General features: G+C 42.5%; 5 protein-coding genes across 5 annotated transcripts in view; 2 read left to right on the top strand and 3 right to left on the bottom strand.

Moving 5' to 3' along the window:
* Positions 1-495: 495 nt before the first annotated feature.
* LOC118417859 lies at positions 496-1767 on the bottom strand. Its single transcript, XM_035823611.1, has 3 exons — positions 1690-1767; positions 1204-1327; positions 496-663 (listed from the first exon to the last, which is right to left on the bottom strand). Exons 1-3 carry the CDS (start codon positions 1716-1718, stop codon positions 496-498), a joined length of 321 nt encoding a protein of 106 aa, XP_035679504.1. The 5' UTR covers positions 1719-1767.
* Positions 1768-2174: 407 nt separating this feature from the next.
* Positions 2175-5898, bottom strand: LOC118417858 (SET domain-containing protein 4-like). The gene is made up of 6 exons (XM_035823610.1): positions 5808-5898; positions 5511-5548; positions 5028-5116; positions 4264-4557; positions 3405-3549; positions 2175-2764 (listed from the first exon to the last, which is right to left on the bottom strand). The coding sequence occupies exons 2-6, from the start codon at positions 5532-5534 to the stop codon at positions 2501-2503; spliced, it is 816 nt and encodes a 271-aa protein (XP_035679503.1). The 5' UTR covers positions 5535-5548; positions 5808-5898; the 3' UTR covers positions 2175-2500.
* A 2265-nt stretch (positions 5899-8163) lies between these two features.
* Positions 8164-12136, top strand: LOC118417126 (folate receptor gamma-like). Its single transcript, XM_035822536.1, has 5 exons — positions 8164-8244; positions 8658-8822; positions 9250-9432; positions 10223-10358; positions 10927-12136. Exons 2-5 carry the CDS (start codon positions 8661-8663, stop codon positions 11223-11225), a joined length of 780 nt encoding a protein of 259 aa, XP_035678429.1. The 5' UTR covers positions 8164-8244; positions 8658-8660; the 3' UTR covers positions 11226-12136.
* A 528-nt stretch (positions 12137-12664) lies between these two features.
* LOC118417124 (protein CASC3-like) lies at positions 12665-16096 on the top strand. Its single transcript, XM_035822534.1, has 2 exons — positions 12665-12929; positions 14060-16096. Exons 1-2 carry the CDS (start codon positions 12711-12713, stop codon positions 15791-15793), a joined length of 1953 nt encoding a protein of 650 aa, XP_035678427.1. The 5' UTR covers positions 12665-12710; the 3' UTR covers positions 15794-16096.
* Positions 16097-16879: 783 nt separating this feature from the next.
* The window catches only part of LOC118417123 (glycosylphosphatidylinositol anchor attachment 1 protein-like), a 10662-nt gene continuing 7877 nt past the window's right edge, over positions 16880-19664 (bottom strand). Inside the window, exons 11-12 of the mRNA XM_035822533.1 lie at positions 18678-18845; positions 16880-18298 (exon numbers count right to left, since the gene is read on the bottom strand). Of these exons, the coding sequence (XP_035678426.1) occupies positions 17995-18298; positions 18678-18845 (472 nt within the window). The 3' untranslated portion in view covers positions 16880-17994. The remainder of the gene's footprint in view (positions 18299-18677; positions 18846-19664) is intronic.

A 19664-nucleotide genomic window follows, 5' to 3' on the forward strand; every position in this document is an offset into this window, starting at 1 on the left:
CCGGGTAGTTCATGGGCTTTTTTTGGCACCTTTAGGCGTGACCCCTACGTGGCCCCGTGGGGCACCCTGCGATTTCCGGGATCTTTTTGGGCCAGGCCGGACCCCGGGTTGAATTTAACTCGGACTTAAAATGAACCCGGGACCTGGTAGCAAATAGACGCCGTGATGTGCCCATTGGGACAAATTAAATTTGTGTTCTCCGGCTGGGGCTACATCCCTGACGGACCGAAACCTAAACATGCTCTAGGCTCTAAGATTCGGCTCTACGATTCGGTCTTTTTTTCTGACTGCACTAGTTTTCTATTGTTTCTTGTCATATGGTACCTTGACGGTTTCTTGTTATAGGGTACCCTGAGTACCACCCTCCATAGGATGGTACCCAGGCTAACTGTTGGCACATGTAAAGCACAACTCAATGAGCATATAAGGTTGACATCAGCCAGTAGTATTGTCTTATAGGTTCATTGTCTAGAACAGTAATTTTTTTTTTTTGACCTATCGATCGGAGAATAATTTCCTGAGAACGCCCCTAGCAATGGCCACTTTGGAGCTGTGTTGCAGCATTTTCAAGCCATTTTCCAACAGCCTCTTCCTCTCCATCCCACAACACACCGCGAGGCGCCCGCAGGGTGACATCACTTCCTTTAACCGCACTTCGTCTTCCTGTAGAATGAGAGAAATTTTCAAATGAAAGGCCGTTTGTTTGTTGTTTGTTTATTTGTTTATCTGTTTGTTTATTTCGATCTTCATTAGACTTTACAATATACTCGCAAAATCTATCTATTCTTCCTGGAGTCCAACTAAGATTGCCGCAAGTTCCCACAAACATAACGTTACAAATTCTACAAGTATATCAAAACATACCATTTCAGACAAAAGTTCTCTATTCACAACCATATTTTTTTAAGGGCCGACATCGACGTTCCCATGACCATTTCCATTTTCTTCAGGGCAAAATGACTGGTTTTAATACTTTGTACTACCGCTGGGTGTCATTGCTAAAAATGCAGTCCCAAACGTAAAGAATTGTGACATGTAACGTTATAGCTATTGTTATTTAAAGCAAGATTGAGATAGTGAGGTTCCAAACGTAAACTATTGTCAAACTCTTGAAAAGGGAAGTTTGTTATTCAGCCATTCGCCAACCTGATGAACTACATGTACTATCTATGGTTTGTAACATGGTTTTGACGGTAAATTTACCTCTATGGTAGTGGCATATGTTCGAAGCCGTAGAGACAGCAGTCGACCGGCTACTTTCCGAGCGCGCACGTCCAAGGATCCGTCCTCTTCAAAACGGCCTGTTCTCAGGTCCTCCCAGACGTCTCTGAAAGATCCGCGGATATCATGTTGCAGTTTTGAAATCATTCGCATGAAGACGCTATTGCACCACTAGCGTTGTCACACACCTGACACATGACCATGACCATGACCATAACCGGACGTCGTTAAATCTGCAGTTTAGAGCACACTCGTCCGAGCTAGGTCGCTACTATACCGCAAATGCCCTCCGTAAAAATGACAGTAGCTATAGAATATGTCAATGTTGGCCTAATATGGAGTACAAGCTTTAGCGACCAATGTATAAGACAATCAATACTAATAGAATTACCATACATACACTGTAGTAGATAAATGAGATAAATAACCAACAATATTTTAAAAAAAATTAAAATTTAGGACACTCACTCATCATCCTGCTTGCACAGAAACACCATCAACACTATCAGCAGTTGTGGGGACACACCAGTAACACCACAGGTCAGGTCGCTGGTAAAGAAACGTAGGGATGAGACATTTATCGCCCAGTGAGGGTATCAACGGACGAAAACGTGTAACCATTTTTTTATGTTTTCAAATTCCTTCTCATAGTAGCTAAATTATTGTTTACTTTTCACAATTCTCCATAGTAAATTAATACTAACAAAATCTTGGTGATGTCATATAAAGCGTGCTTTTAGGAGGGTCGTTATGCATAGAACATGCAAACCCCCACACCCACCCACAAAAAAAAAGAAGAAAAAAAGCAACTTTCGATGGCCCTGTCGCTCACCTGATGAGATTGTTTCGCGCCAAAAATATGATCTTCCTCTCCAAAAGCTCGTTGTTCTCCGGCTGTAGATACTCCAGAATGTCCTGAACTGCAGAAAGGAAATATACAACAATATTTCTGTTACACGAGTGTCTTTAGTTTCGTATAGCCGTCTTTGTAGAGCAAGACTTGACTGTCGCCAGATCTGATGACTGCTACAGAATGGGAGAGGGAGGGGAAGACAGATGAAGTGCAAATGAATTAGATAGATTACCCGAAGAACATTTTAGTAATGAGAGAAGTCTTAAAACTAGAGAAAACTTAAAACTGAAGTCAAGATGTTATGCAATAAAAGTGTATGAAATGTTACAAGAACGTTTAAAACCGGTTAAAGAGATAGGTGTAAGATTTCATAATCAGTCGATTTCTCTGATCTTCCGCTAAACCTGAGTGATAAGAAAGTCATGATCAAGTCATGCGCACAATTAATTGATCAACTGAGCCACGCCATATTTGGCGAGGACAGCAGATGACGTAATTTCCAGACGACACTTTACCCAGGTGAAACGTCACGGTGTCTTCGGGGTTGCCAGGGACGACAAAGCCGAACTCGAGCAGGAGATTGTCGTTGTCGGCGCGCCCGTAACTGTTCATGACCTCGGCGTGTCTCCTGTACACGGTCTCCGTGCGGCTCTCCAGGCAACGGCTTTTCTCGTTGTACCGGTGCCTGATCTGGGAACATGGAACCGCGTGCGCACATGCTGGACTAAACCCTCTGTTTGTTTGGTTGTTTTTGTTTCTATTCTTCAGTTTAATTTCTACCTTCCCTTCACTATGAATTTCCTACACCTTGCTAACGCATTGGAAATATCATAGCCATTCCTTGATTCGCTTTGGCAAGACAATTTACAAACTGAGGTGGTAAATATCGTAAGGGTGAAATTATAATTTGGAGCAATTTGGAGCTAGCCTGGCCTTCTTTAAGGGGCTCTTGAAGTAAAAAGAAATGATCAACACGAACAGACACGGACTATGAACCCTGAGCTTTCACTCTACTTCATAATTTTGTACCATGTACATGTGATGATATTTGTTGATAGATCTATTAACAGTCGATGTGAGAAATAGGGATCTCTGTTATATCTTATCTGGCACTTACCTCCCTCGTGACCTCAATGAAAAATGGCTTGCAGGCCGATTTGAGTTTGAGCTTCTTATGAATAAATGAAGGTTCAAACAAAAAACAAGTTATAAATTCAAATGGAGAAGTAAAGAATAACCATAAAAAGACGTGGGAAGGACACATTTTAAAAAACAAACAAAATTTGGAACGAACTGTTTAGAAAATAATAAGTCTTGTTCGGTCCCTTACCTTTGCTTGCGCTGCGTGGTTGATGGAGTCGACCAATGGGAACATGGTGGGGGTGGGGGTGTCCTCCGCGTCCCGGAGATGGCGGCAACTTTCCCGTCCAATGGGCACGTCTAAGGCACGCGTCTTGATCGCTGACCACGCCCACCTGAACAACCAACAAAATATGTGCCTCTTGAAATCTGCATAAATCTATCATACAAGTCTGACCCTTACCTCTTCACTCATGGCCTCAATGAAAAGCGGCTAGCATGCCAATTTTGAATTTTTTTATGAATGAAGAAAGCTTAAAAAAGGCACAATGTATCCATTAAGAGTGCAATGCTGAACTCTCTTCCAACACAAATGTATACACGGATGAAATTTTCAACGACCATTGTCATCTTCCTCAGGATCAATACTGATGACCAATCACTCGCGAGAGTTACAGACATGTGACCTTATCAACACGTGATCTTGCGGATACGTCAGTAATTGGTCAAACGTCCCAGGAAGTACTCTCCAACCAGAAGTTGAGTCGCGGACATATAGTAGAAGTCTGAAAAAATTACCGGCGCGCTCCACTTACTAATACTAATTTTTCCAACTACTACTATATCTCCACGACTCAACCTCTGACTGGAGAGTACCAGGTAGTTTAAGATAAGCCTGGAGTCCAGTCTTGTTCGCAAGTCCGCTCCCGAAGGTCGCTACCCACCCATGTAATCCATAAGATTAAGTCAGTGTGGCCTTATGCGAATAATACAATCAGATGCAGTAGCGACCTTCGGGAGCGGAGTAAGAGAACAAGTCTGGACTCCAGGCTAGTTTGTAACGCCCATCGTCTCAAATACCCGGCTACCTGACACCAAAGACTACTTACTTGAAGTCTTTGAAGTTGAAAGCATCCTCCTGATCAGGAAACAGATCTGCGAGCATCTTGAAGAACGGTGCGAGCTCCTTGTACTCTTTGTGACATTCGTACTTCTTCGCCTTCGCCTTTCCTCGGAGGGAGTTCGGCAAAAGTCGGAAGTCGTCTTCGGTGAAGAACGTCGGACACGAGTACTCCTCGGGCAGGATGTCGATGTAGGGACGCCAGAAGGATTTTTCGCGCCTGTATTTTTCACACATGAGGAAAACTGCAAGGGCCTGTGTGGGGGTTAGTCGGGGATCCGCACTGAAAAAAGAAGAAGAAAACAAAACAAAACAAAAATGTGAGCAGACTGAGGCTACATATTGGGGACAACATCTCTGTCTTGTCGTCATCGAACGTAGCCTGGATGCCAGATCCCGATCTCAATGATATCTATCGTTTTCCAGGGTCTAACTCATAGGGGCTGTTGTAGCATTTCCGTGGGGGTATGTTGGCCGTAGAGCCGACAAGGTGGCCAGTATAAGCCCTGGAAACACTCAAGGCTACCAAGAGGACCGAAGAATTCAGAAAACCATAAATAATAATACACGATAAACCTGACAAAGGTGGTGACATTTTGGAAGTCTTTCACGAGCGGGGTATCTAATACTGGTAGTTTACCTTCTAACCATGATCTCATAAGAACTGAACATGTGAAGATAGCGTTATAATCTCATTAGAAAGAACATTAGGCACGATTGTATACCCCCACATCTACTTGGAGCTAACCTTACCGTTCAATATACGGAGCGATGTAGGAGTCCATAATGGCGTCCATAGTGATGAGTAGTCTCTGAGGGATCACCAACATCAGTTCTTCATGCTGCGCAATGGGAGAAATAGATACATTACCTAAGGTTGTGTGGCCCAAAATTACACGCATGGATAGCTAGTATGAAGCATTGCTAGTATGAAACTCTAGACCCAAAGAGTAACGGTTCTTTGATATATCCTCTTCTATGGTTAAATAGCTACTATACGTAGTTCGAAAGGCTATGATTGCATCTTTCTATATAAAGCTTTGTCCTGTAAGTCTGCAAAAAATAGACAGCATTTTAACAGTTTTATTATGTCTCAGTCAGAATGTAGTTTTACATGTCTAAAATAATTGACAGCAACTTTTAGCAGTTTCATTATGTTTGAGTCGCAATGTATTTTACACGTCATCAAGTTATACGATCTTGAATGTTGTAATCTAGTTTTTCTGGTACTAGTACCTTTAAGGCCTTAGTCGCCATCATTCCCCGACCAGTTCCTACAGAGAAAACGAACACACACACACACATGGCAGGCAAGATGGGCACGTCATGGTGGAGATAGAATAGTTAAGAATAGTCGTCAGCACTCAGGAACGCAATGGAGTATTAGTTAATAAAGATCTAACAACCTACAATGAAGTGAAACTCAAATTTACAAATTCCAAATTAAACTATTCAAAGATTTAAAAATGAAAGTGTAGAGAAAACTCACATAGACTCACAGCCATATGAATCAAAAACGTCTATTCTGTATACCTGGGAAGACTGCTGGTTTTAGGGGCACATTTCTGCACCCATTTCTGTGTAGCCATTGGAAGAAGCGAACGAAACTTTCCTCGTGTGCAAGGGACACTAAACAAATAAGGCACAAAAAAATAACATTGTACATCCAAACAGAAAATAAACATTGGCAAATTACTGTTCTCATTTTAAGAGAAAACGACCAACAAAATTAACAATTTCAGTCGAACTTGCCAGGCCTGGTTTGATCTTTCCGCCGTCGGCGCCGTCTCCATGTACGACCACGCCTAGCAACCATGGTAGCCTTTCCTGAGAAGTTTATCACCAAAATTCTTCACCTTCGCAGGGTCTCTGATGAATCCTGTAGAAGAAAGAAAACACAATTATATACTAGTACTTAGTTGGCTCGAATTAGTATATATATACATATTGATAAGAGTATTAAAGTGTCAGCTGACATACTTGGTTGAAAACACTCATTTTCCAAGCAGAGGTTGATGGGGAAATGCAAATGGTGACACTTTTTCTTATATGTCGTCCTTTTCTGACTAGCTGACTGAAAAAAGAGGGCATATAAGCAATGATCACGATTTTTCTCATCAATGATCAACCTCTGCTTGGAGAGTAGAAAATGCGTTTCATATTTTGCGAAAGAAAAAGAAAACTTTAATAAATGTTTATTGCGTTTCTACTACATGTCTACGTTTCTACTACATTTCAAAGATGTTTGTTGGATCTAACAAAACCTCACTTCCCCCAATACATGTATATAGAAGATGAAAGAAAATAATCAATGGAAGGTGAGAAAAGAAACATTATATTAGCACCTATTTTACACCTTTTGACCGAAAAACCTCTCGCCGGGTGGCTTGAACGAGTCCATTTTCTTGACATTTGACCAATTCGCATGTGTTCATGTAAAGTCTTTTCCATTTACCGAGACACTAAAACAACTTTTACCGTACATAACTATTAAGGACAGTCTCGCCTGGGTGCAAAGTACAAAAGGACACAAGCTGCCACCACTCAACAACGTGGCGTTTGCACAACTTCTGCCCTCTATTCTGACATCTGTGTGCAGCGGAAAATTATATACCACCAGTTTGATTGATACGATTTATGTGCTATTGGACGCACTATAGTATCCGTTGACTATTTTCAATAAAATCTGTGCTCTCCAGAATAAAGGGGGCTAAAAGAACTAAAAGAATGATATATTGCAGAGGATACTACGGATCCTACTACACTTTATGATGACCCAAACCAGTTCAAGTACTAGTACCAGTTAAACGACAAGAAAAAGGCTAAATAAAACCGTTATACTTACTTCAGATGGTCCACTAATGCGTACTGGGCAGCGAAGTGGTCGGAGATTGTATCATCAGAAAAAAAAACTTGTGGGATGGCCAAATTGAGAGCCGGGTCGGTTCGGCAAGCCGGTAACAGGGACTGGTGGTGAAAGGTCAACCACGTGGACCCTGTTCCGGCCATGTGTTTGCTTTGGGCAGATGCAGGAAGTTGATTTCATACCTGATGTTACCTGTACCGTCACTGCAAATTGGTCCGCCCGGACCTGAACACCTGAACAATGAACTAAAACACTAGCACATTTTAAAGACGAAAATAAAAACTGAGTCCCGAGTCGATGATGACTTTGACTTTTCCCAGACTCCCTGTTACTGTAATTGGGCTAAACATTCAAAGATTCAATTAGCTACAAAATTCTAGAATAGAATGCAATTAGTTGTTGGCTTGAGTTGTACGTGTCGAGAGATGTTTACCAGTCTAAGTACAGGCAAACCTGTCCAAGTGACCACCCCTTCTTAGTGACCACCTGGTTAATACGATCGCTTTTTCTCGGTCCCTAAAATTTTCCCCATTGACATAAGCATTAAGCGACCTCTTCACAACGACCACCTGGCCAACGCGACCACAAAAAATTCGGACCAAATCCTTTAACGACGGCGTCATTTTAAATCTTGAGGTGTCATCGATTTTCAATGATAACTAGCTCGATTCTAACCAGTTTGCGTCGGATTTTGACTACCATTACGATGTTATGTTCAAAATAAAGATGGCGACGGATGTACGTGCGTGTGCTTGCTATTTGCCATTAAACACAACGTAAACCATTTAAACTATGCATCGGGCATGTTGTGAGCCGACCATCTGACCAAATCGACCACTTTTGCCCGGTCCCGGTGGTCGTCTTGGGCAGGTTTGACTGTACTACTATAAGTGCACTGTGACACAGCCTGGTTTAAAGGCCTTGCCTGATTGGCTGTTCTTCAAATGGCGGGAAGGTACCGCAGCGCTCATATTTATCTCCGTTTCTGACACGGTTGGCCCCACTCCAACACTGAGGAGCAAAGTTCAACCAGTTTCCTCAAGCCGTGCAACGCAATATTCTTACCGCTCCTTGTACCATAACATACAGGTATTTTGTTTAACTGTAAGTACTTATTATGTCCTCTTGATTCGCCTATGTCTTGCTAATCTGACTACCAACACTATTCGGGCACAATATCTGCAGTAGACTAGTTAATGAGTAGTATCTATTCTCAAGTGTGCGTGTGAATTGCTTCAACGTGGTATCAGCCACCACCCAGAGTCTTGCATCAGCTTCTACTGTATATACAACCAATGTAATGATGGGGACACTGTTTACTTTAATACGTAACTGATTTCTTACTCTGACGACATGGTAAGCCTGTATACAGCATGTATATACACCTGTATAATCGGTGATATAGCAATGCAACTAGTTTTAAAAAAGTTGAAATTCTGAATGCTGTTTGATGTACGTATCTCTGTCAACAGGCGGCTAACATCGTTTTCGGTCGTGTTCTTCAACGTTTTTCTCAGAAAATGAAGGTGTTCTCTGCAGTAACGTTCGTGCTGCTTGTGGCATGTGTCCGGGGAGAGTCTGCAGTCACGGACGGGCTGAGTGTCGAAGACATGCTGGACAGGTGTATGGACGGGAGGCACCATAAGACACAACCCGGTCCTGAAGGCTCGCTGTACAATCAGGTAAGATCAGGTAACTGAGCGGGGGAACGTGTTAAGGGGTTTGACTAGTTCTGGTGTGGAGGCTGTCGTTGAAAATGCCCATGGTCCGTTCATGCATATGCTTCTCACTTTCTTGGTAATACTATGCCGGGGGAGGGGGTACTAATCACAGCTGAGCTTGTGTTATTTGTTTCTTGCATATCTATTAAGTTTATTATCGTCATTTTCTACTTGATTCTATTGTACCTCAATATTAGTCTGTGTTCATTTACGCTTTTTGTCCTAGTTGCTTACAGTTACACATGCGGTCACAAACGCTAAGTATTTAGATCGTACAGTAATTGATTTTGCGATTCTTAACAATAAAGATAAAGCAAGGTTTGGAAACAGTCTCTTTATTCAGCGACGTAGCAACCTGATAAAACTATCAACGGATCACTTCTTACAGTGCGCCCCCTGGAAGGACCGAGCCTGCTGCCGTGCCAGTACCACCGAGCAGCTGCACCAGCCTCTGTGGCTGAACTTCGACTGGCACCACTGTGGGCAGCTGTCGGAGTCCTGTGAGAGACACTTCAAGCAGGACCTCTGTTTCTACGAGTGTTCTCCTAACGTGGGGCCGTGGTTGGTGCCGGTAAGGAACTGGATTTACATCGTTGAGCTAATAAAAATCGAGAGAACACCAAAATACGCTCTCTCAGCGAGGACGTCGGTATATGGAGGGCCGCTTTCCATCCTGCGCGCTGATTGGTCTATGTGATGTAACTTTGACAAAGCTAGACTTTCGGCCAATCAGAAAGCTGGAAATCTAGACTGCATTTCACAACTTTCAGTTTGTCATCTGCGTTTTGATTGGATCCTGACGGAAGAAATAAAAAGAACGTTGCCAGCGAAAACAAGATGTTTCTCCTTCGGGAAACATAACAATCATATGCATGACAAATATGTGTCTGAAGGAGATACCTTAAATCACTGATGCTACGCTGAGTAACGATAATTTCTGAGATACTGTAAATACTGATTTGTTGAGGCGGTTTTGAACCATGGATGGCGCCGCAAATATTTTTTTTTATTATCAACTTAGATTTTAGAAAAAAAAAAACTGTGAAAGCCTCAAGTAAATGTGATTTCCACGAAAGCTAACTATACAGATGCGACGCTAGTTCACCTTTATCCAAGGGGTAGCCTATGTCCGTTGTTTTTAAAAACAGGGTTTTCAGGGATATCAAGTCGACGGACTGTGGTTTCAAATTGCCATGTTTTCAAAATATCAATACAGTTTGGAACCACCGTCCGTCGACTTGATATCCCTAAATGCCTTTTTAGCGGATATACAAGCGTTAGATGTTTGTCTCAGAAAAGGCTATCTTCACGCACACTATGTGTTTCTTGATAGGAATCCCATTTTTCTTTGTGTATGTTAGGTGAATATGCAGATACGGAATGAGCGGTTTGCGGGTGTTCCACTGTGCGCCACGGATTGTAACCGCTGGTGGACCGCCTGTAAGGACGACATGACCTGCTCCGGGAACTGGGGAGTCAGCTGGAACTGGACGTCTGGTAAGTAGCTTTACAAACATTCTTTTGTATCCTATCCATCAAAACCGCCAAGGAGAAAGTCAAATGGTCCAAATGTAAAGTCGAAATTGCTAGTTGATTAGCCACATCCACAGATAGGTCACGTTCAAGTGTTAGATGAGTAAGGCCATGTTGATTTGATTATATGGATGACATCCTCTGGGAATTCCAAAACTGATGCGAGCGTGTGAGTAAAAAAAGTTTGGCCAAGAAGTTACCTTCGTTATGAAATCTAAGTGGCCAGGAAGGTGAACAAATACCTAACAAGGTATGGTCTAGTAAGTATAACACAATACAAATTACATCAATTACATACCACTAGTTTATTCATGAATATTTCGTTGATTACGATGAGTGACGTGAAGTTAAATGTTAACAATAGTACGTAGTTTTTTTTTCGTTTACTGTTTGGACATACCTTTATAGGCATCTTGTCATAGGAATGTTGTAAAAGATAAGGATATGTAGTTTTAGCTTCAACTACTATTGTTGATTAAGCATAAAATCAAATAAATCCTGACATGGAACGAAATCAAATTTGTTTTGGCAGGTCAGAATACGTGTCCGCATGGAGCGGAGTGTAGAACCTTCCAGGACTACTTCGGCACTCCGAGCAACTTCTGCCGGAACATCTGGAACGGCTCCTTCGAGGTGGTGGACGACAGCGCCCCCTGCTTCACCCAGTGGTTCAACGGGACCAACCCCAACGACCGGGTGGCCAGGCTCCGGGCCGAGGAGATCGTCAGTGCAAGGGGAGGCGCCGTGACTTCTGCTAGTGCCCCGCGTCTTCTCGTTGTTGCTATCTTCATCGCTATGGGATTAGCTATGGGGCTTGACTTCCTCAATTAACTTATAGAGGGAAAGCGTTTAAGGAAAGTACCAGGGTTCTAAACAACACACCGCTAGCTACTAGTTACACCGATTGAAGATGCGGCTGAAAAATACCGGTATACAGATTATGGAGCTTAAAGAATTGAAACTTGCTTGTCCGAGCTATGCTCATCACATGTTTCGATAGGGAACACAGTGTGTATCTTTGTGCTCAAACGTTGAAGTGCCCATCTGAAAGGATTTCGTCTCTATGCCTTCTTAGTAGTTCTATGCAGCATCGATATTATTGGCAAGGCCTTTATGACGCAGCGCACAAACATGGACATATTAGAAAATATAAAAGTATTTACTTAGATATTTTCCTTATCGTACATATTCGAAAGTAGAGAGTTTCTTTCTCAACATATTAGTGTTAACGTTCATGATACTATAACGTTAGATTGTAGCGTCAGCCTAGAAGTAAATGTCAGGAAAAATGTAGGAGACATGCTTTTGTGTACAGCCGGGCGGTCAATTATTACAACTATACCTGATCCATCATTGTCTGTCGTTATTGGTCTAGACAATAAGAAATAAGAAAACTTTACTTCTTGAGGCCATAGTAAGTTTGACACATTTGGCACAAGTTTAAGTGGCAGTCGGTACGGTGAAGATAAAGCCATCATCGCTAATGACTTTAATATTCTCGAGTCAGTCACCGCTTTACAATGCCTTATCTCGAAGTGCATTTTTTTTTTGGTGATAGAAATATCACTTATATAAAAAGTCTGACTTGAAAGCATAATCTTGTACTATTATGGTTAACGTTGCGGGATTTTACGACGTACTCGTGAGAAGCACGAGTCGGCTGCGGTACTCAGTAAACTTCAATGCATTCCACTGAGAAAGAAGTTCAACTTAATGCTCATACAATAAAATATTCATTAGTACATGGGAGTTTTTGTTCCTTTCCTGGCCGCCCTATTTCAACTTTCACACTCTCCATCGCCTACTACTAGGCGATCAGCGTCCCTCTATACATTGTACTAGTCGATAGTCTATAAAACTTTGGCTCTGTTTTATACTTTGTCTGTATCGACCACGGTGACACATATGCATTCTTCCAACAAAGATATGGCCCTTTTGTAATACGTTTACTGCAAGGACGGAATATTTGTTTCCTTTCCTGAACTTTACTCCAGCTGTCCTTAAAATTAGTCCGAGAAGCAGTGTTCATTGATGGACCTACCTTAGCATTCCTTTAGGGTCAAAGTTTAAACTCTTGAGCAAGCGCAAATCCCGCCAAAAGTCACATGCAAACGCAACTAACAATCCGTGCCCTCTCGTTGTCGGAAATAACGCATTCTAAAATAAACTTTACTCGTAGAAATTCTAAAAAATATGTAGTTACTATATATTAGATGATTTTCATGTCTATATTATGTCGAAATTACTCTTTACGGAAAGGCTTCGAATGCATCTACGTTTTCTCGCGGTCTCTTCACAATTTGACTAGGGGCAACAATGGCGGACAGGCGTCGACGTCGACCCAGCGAAAGCGAAGGAGAAGAAGGCGAGGAGGAGACGCTCTCGACGTCTCAGGCCAGCCTGGGAAGCACAGAAGACCCCTCTCATTCCGGTGAAGACGAGAGAGATCGCCGGTCGCCCTGTGAGAGCGAGGGAGAGCACGCCGAAGCGCTGTCTGAATACGAGAGCGCCGAAGAGGATAGAGAAGCGGACGAGGTACACATTTTTATGCCCCCGGAAGACTGAATCATTCACGAAAGATAGCGTCAAATTTCTCCCCAATTGATATGCTTTATTTGGGCTTGGCAGCAATTTGTAAGCCCTCGTGGGTCATCTGGTAGACATGCCTGGCCAAATTGCTTTCTAAAGGAATTTGATTGGGTACACGTGGAAGTCGTTATGATATATGCATGTTGGAACACATGTGACATGGCCCACAAAAAGGGCTGTGATCAAACTACTACAGAATTTGACGATTTATTTCGAAGATAAAAGCACCCAGTCCTTCACCAGACTGTAATTGCGTTGTGAACTATGTTATCTTGTAGATTTATCTATACCACAGTGGCTGGTCAGTGATCCTAGAACTAGTAGAAGGAAACGCCCTACGATTGCATAGTCATTGTTTGAAAGACTTGCGTAACCAAAATATAAATAATTTGTGAACATTTATTATGACAGTGGCGTCGAATTTAGATGGCAAATGGCATGTTTCAAAACGTTCTAGTGTTAAAACTTACAAGGAGCCTGGATTCTTCACAGCAAACATGAAAAGAACCCCATTCATGTGCATAGTACAAGTACATATAGTAGTCTGACAAAGACCTTACTGTAAAGCTGCACAGACAAGCCACGACAAAGCACTAGCATTCAGGACCATCTGAATGTGTGATTTGTTAAACACTCTCCCTGCTACTAGTATCTGACCCCATAATGAACACCTTGTTGGTCCCAAACCATTGGCCAAAATTTGCTTTGACAGGGGAGGTGGTTAAATGAGTAGAAAATGTAATTATTTCTACTTCCTGAAAGAAAATGTTGTTACCCAATGCTTTAACGGACATATCTTAGACCTTCCTGTGTCTAGAACTTGGGAAAAACAGTTGACCCCTAGTGCAGCATTTAAGACTTGTTGACCTTATGTTAACATCTGATCTCTCACTTTCACTTTAACTTTTAAGTTACCTCAGTTGATTTTTGTTACTTATTCTGTTAACAAATTGTATGGGTTTTGTTGCTTATGTTTTACAGATTCCAGGAAGAATAGTGGTACAGTATCTAACTAATAGAGATCCAAATAAAACAAACAAAAAAAAACAAAAATAAAACTTGTTTCTGTTTTGCAGGACTCCCAGGCTGAGCAGGGTGACAGTGACACAGAACACGAGGACACCAGAGGAGATGATGACACAGAAACAGAAGACACTCAAGAAACAGAAGAGACCCAAGAAACAGGAGAGACGCTGGACACCACTAAAACCACCGTCTCCACCGACGACAGTGACAAAGATAAGAAGTTGGAGCGGCAAAGTGGTGATGGGTCAGAAGCTCCCGACAGCGAAGACCAGGCGGAAAATCTTGATGATGACGAGGATCGTCGCAACCCCGCGTTTATTCCCAGGAAGGGAGACTTCTTCGAACATGATATTCGCGGGGAGGAAGACGAGAAACAGCCAGGCCGCCCACCTGTCAAAGGGCGCAAAAAGCTGTGGCAGGATGAGGGAAAGTGGCAGCACGACTTGTTCAATGAGGACGAACAGAGGCCGAAACCTGTGGAGGAGCTGATTGCGATATACGGCTACGATCCGAGGAGAGAGTCCAGTCCCGACAATATCCGGCCTAGAAGAGGGAGAAGGCCGCCCAGGGGAGGGGGGCGCGGCGGACGACCACCTCCACGGACGCTGAGAGACTTTGTGGAACGTCCACCTCCACCACGTCGGGGTTTTCCTCCTAGAAATAGGACAGATGTACAGACAAGGGACAGGGCCCACTATACACAAGATGTCAGGCAGTGGGCCGCAAATGTTAACAATTACAGAGACAATGGACCCTTAGATAATGTTGTAAGTGATGAAAATAGAAACCAGCCTCAGGTCTCTAGGCAGAAGCCAAGTGAGGAGCGGGCTGTCACGAACGTTATGAACAATGTAACTACTAGTACTAATTCTATGCCCAAGAATGGTGATAATGGTGTCACAGTACCTCCCGTGCCAGTGAAGGCTGCTGTAAGCACAGATAGTGAGCACCAGTATCCCGCGCCGCAGGAGAAACGGTCGTACACGCGGTACCGCCGCAGTGCACAGGGGCCCAGGACAAGTCCGCCACAGCAACAGCAGCAGCAGCAGCATCTCCGCAAACGGATGGAGAATCTCTCCCTGCAACATGGCGAGGAGACCGCAGCTCAGGATCGAGGGCATGCTGACGGGTCGCCGCAACATCCCGAGGAGAGACACGGCCCTAACCGCTCCGATCGGCCCAAACGATATTCCTCGCTTCGCCAGCGGCCTATGCCAGAGCAGGTCGTGCCACCCAACATGGTGAAAGGGGTGACCTATTACAACCAGGGATACCGCGGGGAGCAATATGCCAGAGGAAGCACTCCCCCTGTTGTTGATGGACCGATCCAGCCACACCCTACAGGTCCCCCTGCACCCCCTCACCAGGGAATGATCGTGTCTGACGTGAACCTGCCACCAGGCATGGCCCATCCTGCCATGTACAACCCCACCATGACGATGGCGCCTCCCGTCCCCCCACAGCTCCTCCCGCCCCCCTTCTTCTCGGCGGGAGGGATGGTGAACTATGCAGCACCCCCCAACCCCGTGTCCTCGTACGCCCCCATCCCCCCAGCCGGGCCCACAGCCCCCACCCCCAACGTCCCTCCAGTCTACACTTCTCCACATCCTCCGTCAGCGCAGGTGGTACGGGGCGTGACGTACTTCAACAACCAAATGCCGCCGCAGGTGTTGAAGCGATCACCGGCGCGTCGTCCAAATGCCGCCATTCCCATCGAGCCTCCGCCAGATGTTCGGGGTGACCAGACTCATAGTGAAGAGGGGGGGCAGCCAACCGAGGCTTAGCTTTACACTCCTTGGCTTCTTTGTAAAGGGATGAGACCTTCAGTTCTCTCACTGTGTGGAATGACTTTATGAATTATACTATGTATTTCTATTATAAAAGACTGTACTATACAAGTATGACTTACTTGTCCCAACAGTAATACAGACACAGATAACATGACAGAAGGCAAGAGCTCAAGCTATAGAAATGTCTGACAGTACTTTGAAATTTTGATTCAATTAGCAACCATCAAAATACATGTAAGTTATATGACATATCTTGCTTGTTGTAAAGAACTGGTTTGAAAGAGTTCAATTTTGAAGGACTCCTTTAGAAAAGGTCAGTAATATTCCATTTGATTTGATTCGTTAACCATTTCCCGACTGAGGTAACCCTTTAGTACATTGTTGGGCAGTTGGAAGGTTAAAGTACTACCCCCGGTAAAATGCTTTTCAAATTATGTATTACCTTCGGATATGTTGCTGTGGGTTTTATGTTTCACCTTTTGTGTCAATTATGTGAGATGAGAAAATACCAGACTAGATATAACATCTTAGGCAAGGCACAGAAAAACTTCCATGTTATATTTCAAAATCTATAAGTAAAACATGTTTTTTGGTTGGGGAGCTCTTGAAATGAATTGTTACATTTTTGTCCAATCTGGTGCCTATACCAAAATGTATTTGGACACATGCTAATTGCATTAGTACTGAGGGAACAAATGTAATATTTGTCAAGAAAGTAAGATTATGCAACATGCACAAATATGATTTCTATGGAAGAATTAAGGTTGTGCAGTCATGCACACTGGTTTATTTTTTGGTTGAGTAAGAAATCTGGGAACCCCAATTTTTCTGGTAAAAGTAGGTCAAAAGCTTATTCAAAGTGTTATCTTCAGTTGGCCAAAAATGTAATGCAACATCCAAAGGCCTAGGCAGCCTTCTGTCTTGTGTTGTATGATTCTATCCTGTTAATATTTAATGTGATGATACAGATAATATCACATAAAGAGAAACCATGAGTAGCTTCAATTGTGTGATATGCCAATTTTTCATACTTCGTAATAGTATCAACATTATATCATATAGAAGTACAAGAGCCAAGTGTGACTGGTATGTTTTTACTTCGCTGTGTCTTTTTCTTACATGTAGTACTACTGGTACATATGAAAAACATAAGGTAACAAAAGGGTAGAACTTATCCAATTATTAACGGTATGATAGCCTTTTTTCAAAGGTGTGATTGGAGTTGTGTGTTGAATTTTTTTGTACATTTTGCCCTGCCCTGTGGTCAACAGGATTTTGTAAAATACATTTATTATTGTATTCAAAAGTTATTTTTCATCACCTACAGGGAACACCACATTACTAATTCATTTGTATGTGTAGAAGCATAACTGTCCCTGTGGTGGGCACGTCAACAGTTTAGTACGTAGTAGTGGACAAAAACAGCATTAACCAATAGTTTCCAAAATCTTGGGCAATGTGTCTCACTTTGTGTTGTTAATGTCCTCAATGGTACATGTATACAAGAGATATAGCTCTTGTCTGATATCTATGTTTATGATCCATTGGCCACTCAAAAAGAGTGGTCTTGTAAAAAGTGCTTATAGCTTGTAATTAAACAAATTGATAACACCTTACTTCTGCATATTGTGTCTTTAGTAAACCTTAAGGCTTAAAGGCTCAGCTTAAGATGAAAAGCGTCATGTTACATGACTTAAAAAATGTAAAATATATGAAGTCACAAAAAACATACAGTTCAAGTCACCTTACTGAAATAGTCGCAAGAAATCTGGAATGTTCTGTCAAAATTTCATTGGTAGATCTACATACATTCCAAAAAAATTGCACAACAGAACATAATACCCCCTCCATATACATTTTGTATAACCATGACAAAATACATCAAAGAAATATTCCAGAAAAGCCAGCATACCAAGGCTGTCTCCAGCTTTAAATGTTTTTTCCGTCCCTCTCGTTATTTCGGAGCCCATGTTGTTGAATTTTCTTGCTAAATCTATCATTTTAAGCTTACGACAACACATTTTTATTAATCTTAAGTACTGAAGTTCATATTTTTGGGATGAATAGTGTGAAAATTTTGTCTGTCCCAACAAGCAAATTGCCATCCCAGGGCGGAGGGACGGGTCCTGGAGGCAGACAAGCAGCATACACATAAAATCACTGCTCACAGATATTCTATCTACCAACCCCTGGATCTAACTCAGCTTTTCATGTTCTTTATTTTCTATCACTGGCACATCCCTCTTTTTAAATACAATGCACCAGAAGAATAGCCAGTTGGGAAAAACTGCTAGAGCCAGCAAGGTGTACTGCCAGGTGCCTAACACATAACCGTGGACGACGCCACTCAGGATGTTGTAGTACACAACAGTGCAGAGGTGGATGGCGGATGGGAAGATCCCGTGGTACTCTGTTACGGTGAGGTAGAGGTACAGTCCTGTGTAGATCGTCAGCAGGCCAAACGGTGAGACAAGCAGCATCACCACAGCCTGTAAAAACCTGTGGTGGGAAAAAAAGTAGAAGTGGTATCTTCATTTGTCCAATTGGATGCATCTTCAAGTTTTTCACTTATGGATTGCATAATTTCATACAGCACGGATCATTCACAAAGTAACCAGAAATATTCCAATTTTATACTAAAGCAACATTTCTTTTTGCCAACTTTTGTGAAATAGATGTGATTTGGCCATTTCAATGAACGTTTAAACCACATTATTAAGAATACGATCATGAATGTACTGCATAGTTCCTTTGAAGCCTAACAACAGAATAAGAAGAAATAGAAAACACCAGCAAAAACAATTATATGGTTTTCCCTACCAGGGAGAGTTCCAAAGAGAAACTGTTCCTTACATAATAAATGGAATCTAATCATTACCTCAGCTTGCCTGGTCTGACCATAGCACAGACGGGTACCATGGTAAAAGCCAGTAACATGCCCAGAGAGAAGTTAGCAGCAGCCGTGGCGGCCAGTATGATCGCCTGTAGGACGAGCGCTGCACACTTCCATAACCGTAGGGTGTTCACAGTACAGGCTAGCCTGGTCCTGAGGATATCAGAAGTACATTTTACATCATCACTCACACACACTAAAGGCAAGTAAAGTACTAACAGTTGCTACCATTCAACTACATGTATTACACACCAGAATAATTATCAAACCAGAATACACACAAAGGAGGGTGAAATCTACCAGAGTACAGCATGCTTTGATAAGTTAGGGTTTGGAATTTTGGGTTAACTAAGAATTTAAACAATAATAATTATTCTGACCTGGCCATACATGCTAATTACTCAGACCCTGCTAAACAAACACAACCAGTATAGTCAGTAAAGTTATAAGAAACATGGCGACGGGCCGAGATTGCCTAGTACAAAATCTATTTTCTAGTGACTTATTGTTCCTTGAATTTGGGGTAGATTTCACCATCCTTCATGTGTATTACTAATCTGGTGTATTCTAGTAAATAGTCAGTCCCTTAAGGCTGAATATTTGAACCGCTAAAATGGTGTGGATAGAGTGCATGTGCATAGTAATTATCAGTTATCTTCTGTGCTTGTACATGTAGCACTGGAAACCTCTTTGCAACAATTCCCTAAATGTACAAAAGCATAAATGATATTCTCCTGGTGAAATAGTAAAAAATTCACAAAGAGACCACTCCGGGGACTGATAAAATATAGTTTAAGTGGACAGGTGGTCTCTACGTCAGGATTTTTCATGCTATGGGAAAAAAGTCATCTAGCACATCAACAAAAAGGGATCACATTGGCCAATTGGCAATCATGTATGTAGGGGTGGTCATTTTTACAGGTTTGACTGTATATTCTTGATATGGGGCTGGTGGCTGTTTGGTTGAGGAAG

Source organism: Branchiostoma floridae, chromosome 6, assembly GCF_000003815.2.
Source record: "Branchiostoma floridae strain S238N-H82 chromosome 6, Bfl_VNyyK, whole genome shotgun sequence".
Taxonomy (NCBI): domain Eukaryota; kingdom Metazoa; phylum Chordata; class Leptocardii; order Amphioxiformes; family Branchiostomatidae; genus Branchiostoma; species Branchiostoma floridae.

Excerpts from the sequence above, each read along its gene's own strand:
- LOC118417859 (XM_035823611.1), bottom strand. The coding sequence starts at position 1,718 with ATGGTGTTTCTGTGCAAGCAGGATGATGA. Across the intron at positions 1,328-1,689 it reads CTGTGCAAGCAGGATGATGA|AGACGTCTGGGAGGACCTGA; the intron begins GTGAGTGTCCTA and ends CGGATCTTTCAG. Across the intron at positions 664-1,203 it reads CATATGCCACTACCATAGAG|GAAGACGAAGTGCGGTTAAA; the intron begins GTAAATTTACCG and ends CTCATTCTACAG.
- LOC118417858 (XM_035823610.1), bottom strand. The coding sequence starts at position 5,534 with ATGATGGCGACTAAGGCCTTAAAG. Across the intron at positions 4,558-5,027 it reads ATCGCTCCGTATATTGAACG|TGCGGATCCCCGACTAACCC; the intron begins GTAAGGTTAGCT and ends TTCTTTTTTCAG. Across the intron at positions 2,765-3,404 it reads ACCACGCAGCGCAAGCAAAG|ATCAGGCACCGGTACAACGA; the intron begins GTAAGGGACCGA and ends CCATGTTCCCAG.
- LOC118417126 (XM_035822536.1), top strand. The coding sequence starts at position 8,661 with ATGAAGGTGTTCTCTGCAGTAACGTTCGTGCTGCTTGTGGCATGTGTC. Across the intron at positions 8,823-9,249 it reads AAGGCTCGCTGTACAATCAG|TGCGCCCCCTGGAAGGACCG; the intron begins GTAAGATCAGGT and ends CACTTCTTACAG. Across the intron at positions 10,359-10,926 it reads CAGCTGGAACTGGACGTCTG|GTCAGAATACGTGTCCGCAT; the intron begins GTAAGTAGCTTT and ends TTGTTTTGGCAG.
- LOC118417124 (XM_035822534.1), top strand. The coding sequence starts at position 12,711 with ATGGCGGACAGGCGTCGACGTCGACCCAGCGAAAGCGAAGGAGAAGAA. Across the intron at positions 12,930-14,059 it reads AGGATAGAGAAGCGGACGAG|GACTCCCAGGCTGAGCAGGG; the intron begins GTACACATTTTT and ends TCTGTTTTGCAG.